This window comes from Lipotes vexillifer, unplaced genomic scaffold, assembly GCF_000442215.2.
Source record: "Lipotes vexillifer unplaced genomic scaffold, Lipotes_vexillifer_v1.1 scaffold484, whole genome shotgun sequence".
NCBI lineage: Eukaryota > Metazoa > Chordata > Mammalia > Artiodactyla > Lipotidae > Lipotes > Lipotes vexillifer.
The window spans coordinates 1,169,647-1,187,197 of record NW_006786458.1 but is presented as its reverse complement, the minus strand read 5'-3'; the positions used below and the strand labels follow the sequence as shown (position 1 = coordinate 1,187,197).

At 37.1% G+C, this 17,551-nt stretch overlaps 1 protein-coding gene across 1 annotated transcript in view; it reads right to left on the bottom strand.

Moving 5' to 3' along the window:
• The window catches only part of ADAM28 (ADAM metallopeptidase domain 28), a 145,441-nt gene that overhangs the window by 44,373 nt on the left and 83,517 nt on the right, over positions 1-17,551 (bottom strand). Inside the window, exons 10-13 of the mRNA XM_007458828.1 lie at positions 17,359-17,430; positions 12,527-12,696; positions 9,873-9,951; positions 2,542-2,672 (exon numbers count right to left, since the gene is read on the bottom strand). Of these exons, the coding sequence (XP_007458890.1) occupies positions 2,542-2,672; positions 9,873-9,951; positions 12,527-12,696; positions 17,359-17,430 (452 nt within the window). The remainder of the gene's footprint in view (positions 1-2,541; positions 2,673-9,872; positions 9,952-12,526; positions 12,697-17,358; positions 17,431-17,551) is intronic.

Sequence of the window (17,551 nt, the reverse complement as noted above, 5' to 3'; positions counted from 1 at the left end):
CTCTCCCATTTGCGGAGCACAGGCTCCGGACGCGCAGGCTCAGTGGCCATGGCTCACGGGCCCAGCCGCTCCGCGGCATGTGGGATCTTCCCGAAACGGGGCACGAACCCGCGTCTCCTGCATCGGCAGGCGGACTCTCAAGCACTGCGCCACCAGGGAAGCCCAGAGGCAAACTATTATACGTAAGATGGATAAACAACAAGGTCCTACTGTATAGCACAGGGAACTATATTCAATACCCTGTGACAGACCATACTGGAAAAGAATATGAAAAAGAAGATATATGTCTACCTATCTGAGTCACGCTGCTGTACAGAAGAAATTAACACAACATTGTAAATCAACTATACTTAAATAAAATTTTAAAAAAATTTAAAAATACAGTAATATATGTGAGAGATAGCATAAGATATGTAACTGGTATGCAGCCATATGCTATTTTGTGGAAGGGCATGGGAGACTAACCCTAGCTTGAATGAGCTGGGACAGGGAAATACAAAAAGAGGAAATGAACACATAAAAGGGATTGTGGGGTTCTTAAAAATAAAATTCCAAAAAAAAATAAAATAAATAAATAAAATAAAATAAAATTCCAGGGCAGTTTTGCCTAAGGTGTGGCAGGAATGTGTAATCTCTTTTCAAAGACTCTTGTCATCTTCCTATGAGGACATTCATCTTTTTATAAAAACAATTTTATCAGAGTATAGTTGCTTTACACTGTTGTGTTAGTTTCATGTATACAGCAAAGTGAATCAGTTATACATATACATAAATCCACTCTTTTTTAGATTATTTTCCCATATAGGCCATTACAGAGTATTTAATGGAGTTCCTTGTGCAATACAGTAGGTCCTTATTAGTTATCTATTTTATATCTACTAGTGTGTATATGTCAATCCCAGTCTCCCAATTTATCTGCCTCCCCTTTACATGCTGGTAACCATTAGTTTGTTTTCTACATCTGTAACTCTATTTCTGTTTTGTAGCTAAGTTCATTTGTACCCTTTTCTTAGATTCCACATAGAAGTGGTATCATATATTTGTCTTTCTCTGTCTGACAGTTCACTCTGTATGACAATCTCTAGGTCCATCCATGTTGCTGCAAATGGCATTATTTCATTCTTTCTTATGGCTGAGTAATATTCCTTTGTATATATGTACCACATCTTCTTTATCCATTCCTCTGTTGATGGACATTTAGGTTGCTTCCATGTCCTGGCTATTGTAAATAATGCTGCAATAAACATTGGGGTTGCATGTATCTTTTCGAATTATGGTTTCCTCTGGATATATGCCCAGGAGTGGGATTATATGGTAACTCTATTTTTAGTTTTTTAAGGAACCTCCATACTGTTCTCCATTGTGGCTGCACCAATTTACATTCCCATCAACAGTGTAGGTGGGTTCCCTTTTCTCCACACCCTCTCCAGCATTTATTGTTGGTAGATTTTTTGATGATTGGCTATTCTGACCCATGTGAGTTGATACCTCATTGTAGTTTTGATTTACATTTCTCTAATAATTAATGATGTTGAGCATCTTTTCATGTGCTCTTTAGTCATCTGTATGTCTTCTTTGGAAAAATGTCTATTTAGATCTTCTCATTTTTTGATTGGTTTGTTTGTTTTTCTGATATTGAACTGCATGAGCTGTTTGTATATTTTTGGAGATTAATCCCTTGTCGGTTGCTTTGTTTGCAAATATTTTCTCCCATTCTGAGGGCTGTCTTTTCGTCTTGTTTATAGTTTCCTTTGCTGTGCAAAACCTTTTAAGTTTAATTAGGTCCCATTTGCTTATTTTTGTTTTTATTTTCATTTCTCTAGGAGGTGGACTGAAAAAGATCTTGCTGTGGTTTATATCAAAGAATGTTCTGCATATGTTTTCCTTTAAGAGTTTTCTAGTATCCAGCCTTACCTTTAGGTCTTTAATCCATTTTGAGTTTACTTTTGTGTATGGTGTTAGGAAGTGTTCTAATTTCATCCTTTTTTTTTGCGGTACGTGGGCCCCTCACTGCTGTGGCCTCTCCCGTTGCGGAGCACAGGCTCCGGACGCGCAGGCTCAGTGGCCATGGCTCACGGGCCTCGCCGCTCCATGGCACGTGGGATCTTCCCAGACCGGGTCACGAACCCATGTCCCCTGCATCAGCAGGCGGACTCTCAACCACTGCGCCACCAGGGAAGCCCCATTCTTCTTTAATTACATTTTTCTTCTAAAACTTCTCCATTACCACCACCCAATCTGAATTCACTGAAAATGTGATAAATGCTAATGGTTTTATGAACCCAGATCTTGTGTAGCTAAGATGAGGATAAAGTGACACATCACCCCAACAGCAAAGAGACAGTATGTTTAAACTATGTCTCAGTTAATGAAAAACATTACACATAGATGAGGTACAAGGTAGTTTGGTATAGATACATATCCATGATTTTGTCCTGATACTGCTATTTAATAATTTGAAAGTTTGAACATGTCATTGAAGATGACAGCCCAGAGTGAATCCAAAACACAGATAAATAGCATCTTCCCAGAAAGGCTCACCTTAGTGCTCTGTCCATCACACATACTGTAGAAGGGCACTTGCAAGTATAGGTGTCATGAAACATTCCGAAGTTATGGCCCATTTCATGGGCCATGGTCCCTGCAATGCTAAGTATGTTGTGACTGTGGTCCTGAGGATGAGAATAGGGAGACAGATCCTCTGGTTTGCACATTGAATTATCACTCAGGACATAATTAAGTATTTTCACTGTAGTCAAGTGGAGTAGAGAGTCTGATTTTAGCTTCAGTTTCCTCACCTTACCCATCTCTTCCCCTCTCTCCTTCTCTTCCCTCCCCTCCTGCCTCTCACCTTGACTTTCTCTGCCCTTTTGTCTCTCTGTCTCTGTATCTCTTGCTGTCTCTTCCCCCAACACACACACCCCTTTGGTACTGAATCCCCATCACAAGGCATACAGCCTACTCTCTGTTCTTGCCAATGGGTCCCTATAATGAAAATTTTTGTTATTTCCTGCCATGAGGGATAATGACAACCTTTTTTTCAACAATAAGAAGTTAGAATTTTTAAAAACTAATTTACCTCCCCCCTCACATTTGGATTGTTTTTCAAATTCTTTCCAATTTATCAATAATTGGAGGTCTTTAATGTATTTAGTTCATAGGGATCTAGAAGTGCTCATGAACCTAGAACTTTAGAACCACTGGTACCTCTTTCAAATCTACTACTGCCAAGACTAGACATCAGTCAACTGCAGACTTGCCTTATTGCATGAAGTTCAGCGAGTAGCCAACTTCATTACCACATTGTTTCTGATTAAAGGTGTTGGACCAGGACCTCCAAGTTATCCAGAAGCAATAAAACAACACTAAAGAATCATTGCTGGTTGTAATTTCCCAGTAGGGATACAGGAATATGCCAATAACACCCACCCACAGAAAACTGATTCCCTTATGCACTTCATTTCAAAGAACAAAACAGAGAAGTCCATCAGGCACAGTACAAGGCTGGCAAACAAGGAACACTTATGTGAGACAGGAAATTAATACCTACCACTCACAATACTGTTTCATCCTGTTGAGGTGAACCTGGTAACCTTACTATCTATTAAGACGGAGTGTCTTCAGTGGGGACAAAAGCAAACCAAACAATTTAAGAAAAAAAGAAATGTGTTTAAATAGACACTTTCCAGATTGCCTTATTTGAGGTTCCTTCAAATTTAGGGTACCTTCCTTTAAATAATTATTTTCATAACTTAAATGGCGTTTTCTACTGGAATTACCTCCATCCTCTCATCCCCTTAAATCCAATCCAAGCTTTGAGGTTCATTTTAACGCAACTTTTCCTGACCACATTACTCTTCATCAACAATCCTCTCCTCTGGATTCCTACTGCGGTTTTAAGTCTATTGGCTTGGCCAAAAAGTTTGTTCAGGTTTTTTCCATAACATCTTATGGATGTTACTATCATATATTATTAACTATTGCTTTAAGTGGGCTAGTTTCTCTTCCAATTTTATGGTAGGCACATTCAAGTTTTAAAATACATATTTTACTTCCTCTGTTTATGATAGGAAGCCTATCATAAACCCAGACTCATAAGATATATTGGAGAGATACATACATATTCACTGACGGGAGAAGCAGCAACAACCTATAGCAGAACTGACGACCTGTTACAGACAGGGCATGAGTTTAACACACACACACACACACACACACACACACACACACACACACACACACACACACACACCACAAAACTACAAAACCCTCTACTCCTGAGAGAGAGGGGCAGACAAAAATCCTGAGCCTAGGATCCTATATTGATATCAAGTGAGGTTTTCTGCCATTGCAGGAGGGCCAGGAAACTCTCTTCCAGGAATGATCTGCAAAAGTCAGAAAGCAGAGTTTTGCTGCCATTGAAAGGATGCAGGATCACTGAGAAAGCCTAACTGCTGAGACCCAGGGCCTGATGAAAACTGAAATTAGACAAAGTCAGATGAGAATTCCCTGACCCCTGTTTCCCATCACCAGATAATAGAAAGCTGGACAGAGCATCCCACCCAAACTTATTGTAGTCAGATTCACAATTTTCTAGAACCAATCCTAGAGCTGAGGTCACAAGGCAACAAAGCTGGAATCTAAGGAAAGACAGGCTGGCACCTAGTGGGAGAGATGGACGCGAACTTCTGTTTACCTGGGGCAGACACTACCAGATGCCAGTAATAACTCATACAAAACATTAAAAACTGATGTGAAGTGAGAGTAGAATCGACATATATACACTGCCAAATGTAAAATTGTCACCTAGTGGGAAGCAGCAGCATAGCACAGGGAGATCAGCTCGGTGCTTTGCGATGACCTAGAGGGGTGGGATAGGGAGGGTGGGAGGGAGGCTCAAGAGGGAGGGGATATGGGGATGTATGTGTGCATGTGGCTGATTCACTTTGTTGTGTGACAGAGGCTAGTGCAGTATTGTGAAGCAGTTATACTCCAATAAAGAGCTATTAAAAAAAAAAGTGTGGTGGAAACACCAAAAAAAAACCCCCCAAAACTGATAAATGTTGATTGTGGAATAGCAAGAGAATATGCAAAATGTGAGGAATTCAGAAATTAGAGAAATTCCCACCTATTCACAGATTTTTCTCCACATGACGTCACTAAGTCAGAGTTCTGGGAAATCCTCCATCATGGTATTGACCTGGGGGAGCAGAACAGCAGTAGCAAAGGCATGAAACCCCTTCACAATCCTCCTCCCTTATCCCTGTAATGGAGCAAACATGACCAGCACCAGGGTGAGCTAAGTGCCTCACTTGGCTTACTCTAGTCCTAGCCCTAACTAAGGTCTTAAACTTCTAAGAGAAGGGCAACAAATCTTGTTACCTTTAACGCACTGGTGAAGTCTCAGTGCAACTGTGAAAAATAAAAAGAAAGGGAAAAAAAAAAACCAAAAGCAAAAAAAACCTCTACCACTGGAGGGGAGGGGCAGAAGGGGCAGTGATGCCTGCTGGGTTTACATCACTAGAGGTCTCTACCATCTGGCAGTGGATCAGAATCACTAGAAGGACCCATGCCAGAAACTAAGAGATGCAGGACTTGCCTAAGACTGAGCTTAATGAGAACAAAAGGAAATGCCCTCCTCCCACCAAAAGTCCAACAATCATCCAGTAACAAGTAACAACAACCTATTGATGGGAGATGGATAACAGCTTAAGGAGACTCCCTGTGAGGTGCAGTAAAGCCCTAAAGATGATTGTGGAACACACAGTGAGAAAAGCTCTGGCAAACCATCCTTCATTCTAAACACAAAATAATGTGAAAGGAATTTAACATCTGTGATGCACTGAGGATGTCCATACCAATCAAAAAATCCCAAACCCAGCTCAACTCCTGCTAGATTGATTCAAATCTTCACACTGAAGTCCTAGAAGAAGGAAAGAAGTGATCATTTCCAGGCCCCCCCCAAAAAAAAAATTTTATTTACCTCAGACTATTGCCTTTCACGAGATGCCTAACTTTCAACAAAAAGTAATAAGGCATCCCCCCCGCAAAAAAAAGAAAAAACAATACCTTGCCGATCAACAGAACCAGACTCAGATTATTAGTGCTATCGGAGAGGCCCTTTAAAATAACTATGGTTAATATGTTAAAAGCTTCAGTGGAAAAGATGAATATCATATAAGACTGGATGGAAATTTTCAGCAGAGAGTTGGACACCATAAGAGAGAATCAAATGGAAACACTAGAACTGAAAAAGACAGTAACAGAGATGAATAATGCCTTCCATAGGCTTAACAGTAGATCTGGAATAGCTGAGGAAAGAATCAGTGGATTTAATATTTCAACAGAAATTACCCAAATGGTAACACGAATTGAAAAAAATGATAAAAAGGAAAAACCAAACAAAATGAAACAAACATGGAGATACAAGTTTTATGGGGTAATATAGAATGATCATACACATATGTTCAATTACTTATATGTAATTGAAATCCCAGAAAGTAAAAAGGATGAGAATGTAAGAGAAGAAATATTTGAAGACATAATGGCCTAAAATTTTCCAAAATTAATCACAAATACCAAGCCCCAGGACAAAGGAACACTAAGTAGGATAAATTACCTCTCCCCACAAAAACCCCTTAGTTATAACATAATTATAATTATAATCAAATTGAAGAAATTAAGGACAAAGGAAAAATCTTAAAATCAGAAAAAAAAAAAACCCCACACACATTAGAAAGGAACAAAGATAAAATTTACAGCAAATTTCTCATTAGGAACTCCAGCAGACAGTGAAATCACTAAAAGTGCTGAAAGAAAAACACTATCCACCCAGAATTGTAAACCCAGTGAAATATATATACAAGAATGAAAGAGAGATAAGGTCATCTTCTTAAAAAAATGGAAAGAATTCATGGACAGGAGACTTGTATTATAAGAAATATTTTAAAAAAATTCTTACGGAAGAAAAAATATATTATGCCAGATAGAAATTTTCTCTCTGCAAAGAAATGAAGAATGTTGGGAATGTAACCAAAATAAGCACCAGTAAAAATAAGATAAATGGAAAACTAATTTTTTCTCATTTTAAATTGCACAGCAAGATGACTTTTAAAGAAAAATTAGTAACACTGTATATTGTATTTATAGTATATGCGAAGTTAAACATTTGATAAAAATAGCACAAAGGATGGAAGGGAGTAATTAGAGGTGTTCCCTTGTAAAGTCCTTATACTATATGTGAACCAGTTAATACCATTTCAAGGTAAAACATACAAGCAGAGATGTATAATAAACCCCAGGGTAACCATTAAAAAGAAACAAATCAATAAAAAGCTAATAATGGAGATAAATGAAAATTTTTTTTATATACTCAATCCTAAAAAGGCAGAAAAAAATAGAAGAGATGGTATAGGAAACATCTAGCAAAATGAAAGATTTTAATCCAACAATATCAATAATGATATTACATATAAATTATTTAAACATACCAAATAAAAGACAGAGATTGTGAGATTAGATAAAAAATAAAATCCAAGTATATACTGTCTAGCAGAAACCTTCTTTAAATGTAAAGGAATACATATGCTAAAAATAAAAGTAAGGAAGAGGTTGTATCAAGTACACTATAGCCACAAAGTATTGGAGTGATTATACTGAATTTGGACAAAGTAGACTTCAGAATAGGAATATTTCAGGGAAATAGAGGGACATAATATGATAAATGGATCAGTTCTCCAACAAGACATGACAACTCTGTGTATTCACTTTACAACAGAGCTTCAAAATACATGAAGTGAAACTTATAGAATTGAAAGAAGAAACAGACACATCTACATCTCTGCTTGGATACTTAAACACTCTCTCCATAAACGATTCAAAAGAACTGAACAACACTATAAGTCAACTTGACATAATTGACAATTACAGAACACTCCAACAACAGCAGGACACATTCTTTTTGAAGTTCATATGGGGTAATGACCAAGAACAAACCTCAAAAAAATTTAAAATATCAAAATTCTACAAAGTATATTCCCAGACTATTATGAACTAAATTGTGTCCTGCCCACTAATTCATATGTTGAAGCCCTAACTCCTAACATGACTGTATTTGGAGATAGAATCTTCAAAGGGATAATTAGGTTAGATGAGGTCATAAGGGTGGGGCCCTAATACAATAAGACTGATGTCCTTATGAGAAGAGGAAGAGACACCAGGGATAAGTGTGCACAGAAAAACAGCCACATGGGGACACAGCACAAAGGTGGTCATCATCAAGCCAAGGAGACAGGCCTCAGACACCTTGTCACCTAAAGCTACTGACACCTTGATCTTGGATTTCCAGCCTCCAGAGCTGTGAGAAAATAAATTTCTGTTGTTTAAACCACACAGGTGATAGTATTTTGTTATGGCAGCCCTAACAAATGAATACACAGACCATGACAGAATAACAGAATTAAACTAAAAAGTCAATAATGAAAATTATTACAATACACATCTAAATAATACATGAGTCAAAAAGAAATTAAGGGGACTTCCCTGGTGGTTCAGTGGTTAAGAATCCGCCTGCCAACGCAGGGGACACGGGTTTGATCCCTGGTCCAGGAAGATCCCACATACTGCGGAGCAACTAAGCCTGTGTGCCACAACTACTGAGCCTGAGTGTTACAACTACTGAAGCCCGTGTGCCTAGGGCCTGTGCTCTGCAACAAAGATAAGCCACTGCAATGAGAAGCCCGCGCACCACAATGAAGAGTAGCCGCCGCTCGCTGCAACTACAGAAAGCCTGCGCGCAGCAACAAAGACCTATCGCAGCCAAAAATAAATAAACGAATAAATAAATTTATTAAAAAGATTAGCAAATATTTTTAACAATGAAAATGAAAACACACGTATGCAAAAAACTTGGATGCAGCTAAAGTAGTGCATAGTGGGAAATTTATAGCATTAAATGATTATATGAGAAAAGAAGAAAAGCCTCAAATTCACAATCTAAAATTCTTCCTTAATTAACTAGAAAAAGAGTAACAAATTAAATGCAGAGAATGCAGAAAAAATCAATAATCAAGACAAGACCGGAAATCAATGAAATTGAAACTAGGAAAGCCTCAGTAAAGCAAAAACTGTTTCCTTGAGATCAATAAAATTGATATACCTTTGGCCAGACTGATCATGGGGAAAAAACCCCTCACAAATTACTAATATCATGAACGATAGAGGGAAAATCACTACAAATCCTACAGATATTAAAAGGATAGTAAAGGAATATCATTGACAAATATATGCCAACTTAAATGAAATGGACAACTTTCCATGAAGACACAAACTACCAAGGCTCACTCGAGAAGAGATAAATAATCTGAGAAGTCCAATATCTATTGAGGAAATTGAAAATGTAGTTTAAAAATTTTCCACAAAAACATGCCAGACCCATATGGTTTTACTAGTGAATTATACCAAACATTTCAGGAAGGAATAATACTAATTTTACTCAAATATTCCAGAAAATCGAAGAGTTGGGAGCTCATCATTTTATGTGGCCAGCTTTACCCTGATAGTTGCTCTAATAACAAAACCTGAAAAACACATTACAGGATAAGATAACTACAGACTAATATCCCTCATGAATATAGATGCAAAAATCCTCAACATATGTTACCATGTTGACTCCAGCAATATATACAAATAATACATTATGACCATGTTGGGTTTATACTGGATATGCAAGATTGATTCAACATTTGAAATTCAGTCGCTGTTTTTTTACCATGCCAAAGGACCAAAGGAGAAAAACTACATGACCTTCTCAATAGATGCAGCAGAACAGCATGTGACAGGTTTGAGCTGTAGAACCAACAGTTTAAACAAACCTGAACAATGCCAACGGAATGATACGGAGAGCACATTGTAGACATGAAAGCAAGGCCCACAGTTGTTCCAGAAAATTCACTTGCCCCGCAAAAAAGAGAGAAATTGATAAAGCTTATGACTCTAAGTATATTTTCTATAGACAATTCATCCAGAACCCTAACTAATTAACAGAGAAACTCACATCGTGAATCAACACTCAAATATTTCCTTCAGCGAGTTTGCAGAAGGCATTTTTTTAAATACAATGGTTTTCATACCACCTAAATCCAAGCATCTGGGAGTAATCACTTTAATATTTTATATCTCTTATTCATGATTCTTATATTTTTCATTGTGGAATTCATCTCTTGTCAGGAAATAAAGGGGGATTTTTTTTCTAACAAATGTTTTGCTTTATATTTACATATGTATGTATAAATTTATATAAATATATAAATTAAGATGAAACATATTTCACTTTAATTTATATTCTCATGTATTTTTATATATGTTTACTTTTATTTTAGCACTGTTTTAGCTGTAGCTTGATTTAAGTTTGGGCTCATTCTATAAGTATTTGTGTTATTGAAGCATTTATGCATTTGCAATATTTGTCCTATTAGAGACATTTGAACCACTTGCATTTATTTACGTAGATGATATATTTGGTCTTTAGTAATTTTAATTTCTATTTTGGTTTTGTTTCATTTTTTCTTTCAATTTATTCCATGTGCTTTTTTTGTTATTATTCTGTTATTATTGTCTGTTAAGAATCTGACCCTGGTTTGCATCTAGAAGTTTGCAAGTATGCATCATTTTAAAAATTCCCTTAGTAGGTGCATTTACATAAAAAGTTGAACCTACATTTTTCCACTTATCAACATAAAGATTGGCAAGTACACATTTTGCCATGAAAAACGAGGAAATTAGAGAACTTCCTGCCACTTTCCATTCCCTATGGAGATTTCAATATCTGTTATTCTGTAATGATATTTTGTATCATACATGATATTGTAAAGATTTATGGCATTTATATTCTCTTTTAAAATTATATTGTGAAATTATTTATACTTAAGTCTACATTTTTGTGGATTTAATTATTACTACTAGCTCATTTATAAAAAATAAAATCTTCCTCCATTATGGGATTAACTATTTTGGTTTCTCTTTTCAGTGGATAGAGTATACTTGGACTCTAAGATTCACACCCGGTTATGCCCAGGTATAGGTATATTTTGTTAATTTGTCAGGTAAATGGTAAGGCTTTCAATTTACACATGAAAGGACAATTATTTCCTTCCATCCTTATCTTTTTATTTCTTTTATCTTGTTTATTCTGGTCTATTCAGGAAATCTATTCTTGATATTGGATTACTATTTTTTATCTATACATCTGTCATCTTGTCTATAATTTATATTTCTCTACCCTATTACTTCACAATACTGGATTCAACTACCATTTTAGCTTTGTCCTGGGACCAGTCTGGCAAGAGTTGAATTCCCTTACTACTCACTACCTTGGAGACCCTGGAAAATCACCAAACCACTCCCCAAAATGAGCTATGTCTTGTGGTGGGCCCCTGAGTCTGGAACTCAGTCTTTCCAAATTAAGGAACTGTGGCAGCTAGCCTTCAAAGATAACCCAATGAGCCAGCCTTGTGGTATTCATATCCTGTGTAGCACCTTCCCTAAAACTGGATAGCTCTATGACTTGTTCTTGACCAACAGAATACACCAGAAGTGATGTGTAATTTCTAAGACTGAGTCATAACAAGCCTTGAAGTTTTCTCCTGGGCCTCTTAGAATGCTTCTTCTGGGGAAAGCTAGTCACCTTGTTAAGATAGCCAGAAACCTGAGACTGCCATATTGGAGGGAGTCCAAGTTAGCCACATGAAAAGCTGTATATGCAAAGAGATGCCCAACCAGCACCCCAGGCAAGGCACTAGACATATAAATGAAGAAGACTTATTTTAAGTCTGGAAGTTGCGGGCTGATGCATCATGCAGTCATAGATAACTGGCACAGAATATTAATTAATTCTGACAGGACCTAGTCCACTTATTTCCCATGACACCCACTGTTTTCTTAGGTAGTGAAACTCAAGTAATTTTAAGTCACTATTTGTTGCAATCTGATTCCAGCTGCAAACCATCCGGCAGAACTGTCTTGAGGCATATGCTTAGCAGTCTTGTGTCGTTTATAGCTGTTGGATTTATTTCCCCTATTTTTTAAATTAGTCACTAATTAGTCATTTTGTCAGGATGGTAGAAGCATGGGATTAGAATATCATGTTCAATTTTCCTTCAGTCCTAGAAGTTTGTCCTGATTGGTGCATAAAGCTAATCCATTCTTTTAAAACATTGAATCTAAATCCCTCTTGCCATTATCTAAACCCGCCTTTCCTTTCTGTTATACACAATCAAACCAAACAAGCTTGTTATGAATCATTGCTCATTTACTCGTCTCTCTCTTAAAAAAAAAAGAAAAAAGGAAAAAGGAATAATTGGAACAAAAGTAAGAGCACATGCAACGTAAGATCCAAATGAATACTTTTTAAACTTTTAACGCTCTATGTGTAAACCTGTAACCTGAGATACCGTTTTCTTTGCCAAGGCTTTGAAAAATGTCTATGGCAAATACCATAGAACATACAAAGGGGAATATCTCTACATACGTGATTAACTGAGCAACATCATGACGCTTTCTTCTTAGGAGGACACGCCCCCTCCATTTAGCAAAATTTTCCAAGGTGAGGCTTGCATTGGGGGATATCTTTATCTTATCCTTGTCATTCCAGATTTCCATCCCAATTAAGGCAACATGAGTATTGAGCTTTTTATAAAGCTGTTGAAAGAGAATAAATGGCAAAGTAACAACTCATAATGGTGTTATTATCTTTTAATATTTTCAATGTACTTTAGATTTTGAAACTTATTTACAACAGCACTGTAAAAACCTTCTTTCCAAACATACTTGTGAAATGGAAGTTACCATCTCTTTTGGCAGACACTAGCATCCCCATTTGTAGGCAAGACAGACACCCTTAGATATTTCAGGTCTATAAACTCCCTTTTTTGGGACAAAGGGTCTATTGAAACAAACTTTTCCTGTTTGCAACCTCAAAAAATATTATAATGTCCTGCTAGTAGTTCATGACTATGACTTTACTATAAATATACTTCCTCAAATGCTATGTAACTTCCTCAGAGTCATAATTTTTCAGAATTAGCAAGCTTGACTCGGTGCTGATTTGGACATCAGAAAAGGAACAGGCTACATGAAAAAGTCCTGCATATGTGAGTTACAATAAAGTAAGAGACCTCTAATACTTGAAACTGGACTGAACCAAATAATCTACAATGCATCTAGAATAACCTTTAGAAATAACTAGTTAAGCTTATGAGACAATACACTTACTCTAAAGATGAAAACTTAAATTACTACTATAGTTTACAAAACTGCACAGTGTTGGTCAAAGAGTACAAGCTTCCAGTTATAAGATGAGTAAGTTCTGGGGATCTAATGTACAACATGGTGACTAAAGTTAATAATACTCTATTCTATGCTTCACAATTGCTAAGAGAGTAGATCTTTAATGTTCTCATCGCAAAGAAGAAACGGTGGAATCATGTGACGTGATGGAGGTGTTAGCCAACCTATTAGGTGAGCGAACCTAATCATTTTGCAATATATAAGTATATCAGATCAACACAATGAACACCTTAAATTTGCCCAATGTAATATGCCAATTATATCTCAATAAAGCTGGGGAAAAAACTACACAGTTACAGGCCTTCTCCTGGGGCAACTTTCTGCTGAGAAACCTGAGGAGATATTTTTTAAAAAAAAACATGAAAACAAGAAAATTGTTGAGGAATGCAGTTATCATCAAAAGCAAAGTAAAAATCTAATCAGATTAAAATCTTGCCTTTGATTTTTTTCCAACTTCCTTATTCCTCTCTTCTTTATCTTACTCACCTGACAAAACTCCAATCCTGGTTAAAACAAACTCTCCCTTCTGTCTCTCCTCCATCAAGCTCCGAACACAGACAGGGGAAAACAAATGATGTTGGCTGCTTTCACTTAGAAGCCATGACCACTAACCTCAAGTGGTCTGAACCACCCTCCAGTAAACCTGCTGCATTTCCAAAACCCATTCACTCTCACAACCTTCTATACATTTTTTCATGCTTGCTCTTCTTTCTCAAAAATTCTCCCACTTTCTTTTAAATCCTCACTTTGAGCAGATGTCCCCCCTGCCAAATTCATCGAAGAGCATAGATGCAACCAGAAGAGAATTTCCACAAGCTCCCACCCCGTCCACCCACTGGTCTACACCTGTTCAAAGAACCTGTGCTTCCCCTTCCTCACCATATGAATGAACTGTGAGCCCAAGGCCAACTTCTCCATGCAGGCACTGGACCTGCCATCTCTCCCCAGATCAAAGAGATTCCTCCAAAAATTATTCCATCTTTTTTTCACTGTCAGTGTTTAGCCTTTTGTGCAATGGTTCTCATCAGCATATAAAGGATGCCTCATCGTGGCGGGACCGGAATTTCTCTTTATGATTCTTCCTCCAATGACTTATGCCCCATTTCTCTGCTTCCATTTATAACAAAACTTCTGTATTTGCTGTCTCTAATTCCACTTCTTTTATTGTCTCCTGGACTCCCTGGAATCATGCTTTTACACTCCACAGGAACTTGCTTCATCCACGAGACCAATAACTTCTACTTTGTTAAATCCAGTGGCCAGTCCCTGGTCCTCAGAACATTTCACATCATTGATCATGTCTTCCTTTGATAGATTTTTGTTTCAAGTAGCTTCTAGAATAACAACCTCTCCTGGATTTCCTCCTGTCTCACTGTCTACTCCTTGGTCTCACCTCCACTCTCTCACCTCTTCCCCTCTTACTCCTCCTTAGAGAAGTACTTCGAGTATATATCTTTGTGTCCTTTTCCTACTTATCTACACCCATTCCCTTGGTGATTTTACAAACATTTTCTGCAAAGGTCCAGGTAGAAAATATTTTAGGCTTTGAGGCCATGTGGTCTTGGTTGCAATTACTCACCACCTTTGTTATTGTAGCAGGAAAGCAACCGTAAACAATGTAAACAAATGGGCATGACTGTGTTTGAATAAAACTTTATTTTATAAAAAGGCAACAGGCCAGAGTTGGTCCACAGGCTACAGTTTGCTAACCTGTGTCTTATGCCATCTATATGTGCTAAAGTCATAGATTTATATCTACGGACCTGGACCTGCCATCTCTTGCCCTGAACTTCAATCTTGTATCTCCAGCATTTCCACCTAGAAATTTTTATACAAAGAGATATCTCAAAGTTGCTGTGTCCAAAATGGAAATGCTAATCTTTCCTCTGATAGATTTCCATCATCCCCCACCATTGTTCCCCATTCTTGAAGTTGCTTAGGTCAAAACCCTTGGTGTCACCTGACTCCACTCTTTTTCTTATGCTTCTCACCTTCCACCCACCTCGTAAACCCAGCTGACTCTATCCAGACATCAGATCTTCTCAATAGGTCTCCCATCACTGCCTTTTCTCAAGCCACCATCTTCTCTTGCCCTGAATTATGACACAATTCCCCTACCTGGTCTTGTTTCTGCCCTTGCTTTCCTTCAGTTTATTTTCAACAGAATGGCCAACGTAATCTTTTAAGAACACAGATCTGAACATGTCACACCTCAGCTCAGGCTTTCCAATGTCTTCCTCATTCATTAAGAATAACAAAGTGCTAAATACCATATGATATCACTTATATGTGGAATCTAAAATATGACATAAATGAACCTATCCACGAAACAGAAACTGACTCACACACATAGAGAACAGACTTGTGGTTGCCAAAGGAGAGGGGGGTGGGAGAGGGAAGGATTTGGAGTTTGAGATTAGCAGATGAAAACTATTATATATAGGATGGATAAACAACAAGGTCCTACTTATAGCACAGGGAACTACACTCAGTATCCTGTGATAAACCATAATGGAAAAGAATATAAAAAAGAATGTATATATATATATATATATATATATATATATATGTATGTATGTATGTATAACTGAATCACTGTGCTGTACAGCAGAAATTAACATAACATTGTAAATCAACTATACTTCAATAAAAAAAAAGAACAGCAAAGTCCTTACACAGACCCACAGGGCCTTCAGGTTCTGGCCACTGCTACCTTTAGATGTCATCTCCTACCCTAGCCCTGGCTTATTACAACCAGCCACAATGGCCTTCCCCTTATTCCTCAAACAAGGCAATCCAGGTTCTGCCTTCAGGTCCTTTGCTCTGCCTAGGGTCAGACTTCTCTCCCTTCCTTCAAGTCTCTACTCAAATGTTACTCTATTAGAAATGACTTCCCTGTCTAACACAGCACCCAAGATATCTCAATCTTTCTCCTCTCTCTCCCTTTCTCTCTCTCTTTTTAAAAACTCTGCTTCATTTTTCTTTATAGCACTTATCACCATCTTACATACTCTTTATTTGACTTGTTTGTTTGCCTCCTTGAACAAGGATGCTAACTTCCTGAAGGGAAGGATAACTCCTTGAAAAAAAGGATATTTGTCAGTTTTGTCCCCCATTTTATTTCCGTAATCTAGAAAAGCACCGACACAAAGTAGGTGCTCAATAAATATGGCCAGTTCTTGGGGCTCTTTAAGAGGAGTCAGCATACTCTTTGTGGTGAGAAGATGAGATATGACCTTGGTCATTGTATCCACCTTCGTTTTATTTCTATCCTCAGAGGATTTGCAGGACCACAAGTGACTCAGCCATTGCAGCTAAGTAGGTAACCATATGTTCAACTAATAGGAAACTAACAAGATTTAAATAGAAATGATATAAAAATCATTTTTTAAAAGTTTTTAGAAATTAGATAATAAAATCATGTTTAAAGAACCAAATCAACAGTTGTACAATGGAAATAGGCGTGGAAATCTAACCAATCTAAGTTGAAATCTGCTCTCTACCATTTCCTAACTTTGTGATTTTAGGCAACTGATTTTGCATCTTAGAAACTAATTTCTTAGCTCTAAATTACATTTAATAATATGTTAGCGTTGTTCAAGGATTAAATGAGATTAGGTATTGAAAGCTGCTACTGTACCAGAGCTTGGCTTATTTTGTTTTTTGGTTGGTTGGTTGGTTTTCCATTTTCTTCCTTAGATTGGTTTTCTATTGGGATTTGTATGTCAGCATTTTCTTACTGGGTTTTAGAAAAATAAAAACCATGAAACAAAACCACCTCCTGTACCTTCATGGACCTGAGAATAGTGTGGTGAGTATGTGAGATACTTCTCTATCATGTAATATTAATATTCAATTAAGTTGCCAAAGTTGTGGTCACCCTTCAAGAGCCAGTAAGCAGTATTAGTCTTAGGACTATTGGCTTTTCTTCCCTGCTTCATGAACATTCATGGAAACACCCAATGACACCACCTAGCAAATTGTTAAAATTACACTTAATAAAATATATCATACCATGTTGATGTAATTGACCATCTCAAACACCCTCTTTCTTATTTCCTCTTGATCTTGATTGTACTTTTTAAACTACAGACAAAATATAGACATTGATAGAAATGAATATAATTGCAAGGTAAAAAAAAGCAATTTCACTTTATTTTATTTATTATAACTAATGATCAGTTATAAAAGTTAACATTTAAACATT